Source organism: Eimeria mitis, genomic scaffold, assembly GCF_000499745.2.
Source record: "Eimeria mitis Houghton genomic scaffold, Emh_scaff200, whole genome shotgun sequence".
NCBI classification, from domain to species: domain Eukaryota; phylum Apicomplexa; class Conoidasida; order Eucoccidiorida; family Eimeriidae; genus Eimeria; species Eimeria mitis.
Window position 1 is genome coordinate 9,375 of NW_013576952.1, and position 3,297 is coordinate 12,671.

Genomic DNA, 3,297 nt, shown 5'->3' on the forward strand with positions numbered 1-3,297 from the left:
TCAGCTACTACATATATGATTCAGGTGTATATACACCTGAAAATAAAAATTAAATTTTAGGGTTTTTATAAACATTTGTCGTTTTTTTGGCTCATTAGGGCCCCCTTTGTCGATCCAAACCGCTTAAAATACACTCGCAATTTCAGGTGTACAGGCAGCTCATATCTTGCTGCGGCATCTTCGTTGCTCGTCACTACCCCTAAAAGCAGAAAAAAAAACACCAAAAGGTGGCTCTTGCTTCTCCTCTTTCTTCTCTCCTACTCCTGCATAAACAGCAACAGAACAGCCAGCAGCAGCAGCGACACCAGCACCAGCAGCAGCAGCAGCAGCAGCAGCAGGAGCAGCAGCAGCAGCAGCAGCAGCAGCATCGGCAGAATGCCGAGCAGTAACACTCACTGTGGGCCCCCAGGAGGCTCCTCTGGCTGTCCACTGCCTTCGGCCCCTACAGACCCTGGTCTCCCCCCGGGGGGCCCCCCAGGGGGCCCCCAAATAGCTGCACAGCGGCAGGGTCCCGCTCAGCAGGTTGGCGCTTCCAGGGTACAGCAGGGAGGCCCCCCCCAAGGGGGCCCCCAGGGGGGCCCCCTTGGGGGCCCCCAGGGGGGCCCCCAGGGGGCCCCCGCTGCAAGCGGGGCCTTTCATCGCGAAGCTCGGTTCCCGCTGCGGCCAGTGGAGAATTTGCATGTTAACCGAAAATCCAAGCACAGAGAGCTGCAGCAAGTGAAACATAAACAGCAGCAGCAGCAGCAGCAACAGCAGCAGCAGCAGCAGCAGCAGCAGCAGCAAGGGGGACAGCATGAGGAACGAACGAAAGAACCGGATTTTAAGAAGCAGCAGCAGGAGCTGCAACAGCAGCAGCAACAGCAGCAGCAGCAACAGCAGCAGCAGCAGCAACAGCAGCAGCAGCAGCAGGAAGGGAACGGCACGCGAGTGAAGCGAAAGCAGCACGGCCCAGCAGCACGAGCAGCAGCAGCAGCAGCAGGTCCATCAGCAGCAGAAGCAGCAACAGCAGCAGCAGCAGCAGAAGGAGCAGCAGGAGCATCAACAGCAGCGGGACCATCCGTATCATCATCAGCAGCAGGAGCAGCAGCAACAGCAGCAGCAGCAGCAGCAGCAGCAGCAGCAGCAAAAGGGGTTGCAGCTCCTCTCGCTAACCCCAAGAAACCTCGCCGACGTCCCCTTCAGGCTGCTGCTGCAGCACAGGGTACAGCAGCAAGGGGCCCCTCCTTTCGTATCAATCTATCTATGTATGCTCAAAAAGCAGCAGGGGGCCCCCAGGCAGCAGGGGGCCCCCAGGCAGCAGGGGGCCCCCCAGCAGCGGGGGGCCCCCAGGGGGCCCCCGAGAGCTCCACTGTCTGCAAAGGAGGGGACGAGAGAGCAGCTGCTGCAGCGGGTAGCTGCGCACCTGCTGCAGCAGCAGCTGCAGCAGCAGCACAAACAGCAGCAGGAGCTGAGACAGAAACAGAAACAGATCCAGAAGCAGAAGCAGAAGAAGAAGCAGCAGCAGCAGCAGCAGCAGCAGCAGCAGGAGCAGCAGCAGCAGCAGCAGCAGGAGAAAAGGTACCTGTAGCAGTAGCATGTGCAGCCGACCCAGTTGCTCCCCTTCCTGCTGCTCCTCTATCTATGCGCCCCTCCTCCTCCTGCTCTTCCTCCTCCTCAGCAGCAGCAGCAGCAGCAGCAGGAGCAGCAGCAGCAGGAGCAGCAGCAGCAGCAGGTCCACTGGTGATGATAGTAAAAGATGACGAAGAGATATGGAGTGAGTGGGAGGGGCTGAGGCTGCTGGGGGAGGGGGTGTACGGCCGGGTGTATATGGTGCGGCACCGAAAAACAAAAGAAGTTTTGGCCTTTAAGAGAATGTATTTACACTCCAGACGCAGAGACATCATCGGCAACACACACAACCACAACCACCAGCAGCAGCAGCAGCAGCAGCAGCAGCAGCAGCAGCAGCAGCAGCAGGGGAGGGAGCAGCAGGAGCAGCAGGAGCAGTTAGAGTTTAATAAGGATTTACAAATAGCAGCAGCAACAAGAGGAGGAGGAGCTCTTCCTTCTGTGCTGCAGCGAGAAGTCTCTGTGTTGCATGCGCTCAAAGACAGACAAAATATAATAAATATAAAAAAAGTTTTTGTGGGGAGCCACAGATGCTATCTAGGCTTCCCCCTTGTCCTTGGGGGGACCCTAGCTGAGTACCTGCGTCGCTGTGCTTCGTGGGCAGAGTATATACGTCTCTGCAGCAGCAGCAGCAGCAGCAGCAGCAGCAACAGCAGCAGCAGCAGCAGCAGCAGCAGCAGCAATAGCAGCAACAGGAGCAGCAGCAGCAGTCCAAATATCGACCCTTCTATCCCTTCCTTCTCCCCCACCAATTGTCTATGCCGCACGAACCCCCAGCAGCAGCAGCAGCAGCAGCAGCAGCAGCAGCAGCAGCAGCAGCAGGATGAGTGTGAGCTGGATGGTGAGATGTGTACGTCTGTATTTTGCTGCTGCGCATGCATGCGCTGCGTCCCTCTATACGGCCTCCCTTTGGGGCTTTGTCTTCGCTTATCTTTTAGTTTATTGAGGGGTCTGGCGAGAGCCCACGAAAAAAGAATAATACATAGAGATATAAAACCAGACAATATACTACTACACTGGACAGAGCTGCCTATACACCCCAAATATGCAGCACAAACTGCAGCACTCTTCTCCCATACACTCCAATACGGAACGCAGCAACAGCAGCAACAGCAGCAGCAGCAGCAGCAGCAGCAGCAGCAGCAGGAGCAGGAGCAGGGGGAGGAGGAGCAGGGGGAGGAGGAGGAAATGCAGCAGCAGGAAGAGGAACTGCAGCAGCAGGAGGAACAGCAGCAGCACAGAAAGAAAAAAAAGAAACAGCAGCAGCAGCAGCAGCAGCAGCAGCAGCAGCAGCAGCAGCAGGATGATGATGCAACTGACGACGATACAACAACCGAAGAAGAAGAAAACCAAAAACAAGAAAAACAACAAACACAAACACAAACACAAAAACAAAAACAACAAAAACAAAAAGAAAAAGAAAAACAAAAACAAAAACAAAAAGAAAAAGAAAAAGAAAAAGAAAACGAAAACGAAGAAGAAGAAGAAGAAGAAGAAGAAGAAGAAGAAGAAGAGCTCGCTGCTGATGCTCCTCTCCCCCCCCCGCTTGTCTCTGCTTTATATATAGCGGACTTTGGCTTAGCCCGTACCCTCCCTTTCTTTACGCGCAGAGACTGCAGCAGCAGCAGCAGGGGGGCCCCCAGGGGCCCCCAGGGTGGGGGGGGGGGCACCAACAACAATACAGGCAAC

General features: G+C 55.5%; 1 protein-coding gene across 1 annotated transcript in view; it reads left to right on the forward strand.

Moving 5' to 3' along the window:
* Positions 1–375: 375 nt before the first annotated feature.
* EMH_0003060 (uncharacterized protein) overlaps positions 376–3,297 on the forward strand; it is a gene marked incomplete at both ends in the record, with an annotated part of 3,255 nt that continues 333 nt past the window's right edge. Inside the window, 2 exons of the mRNA XM_013502509.1 lie at positions 376–2,449; positions 2,633–3,295. Of these exons, the coding sequence (XP_013357963.1) occupies positions 376–2,449; positions 2,633–3,295 (2,737 nt within the window). The remainder of the gene's footprint in view (positions 2,450–2,632; positions 3,296–3,297) is intronic.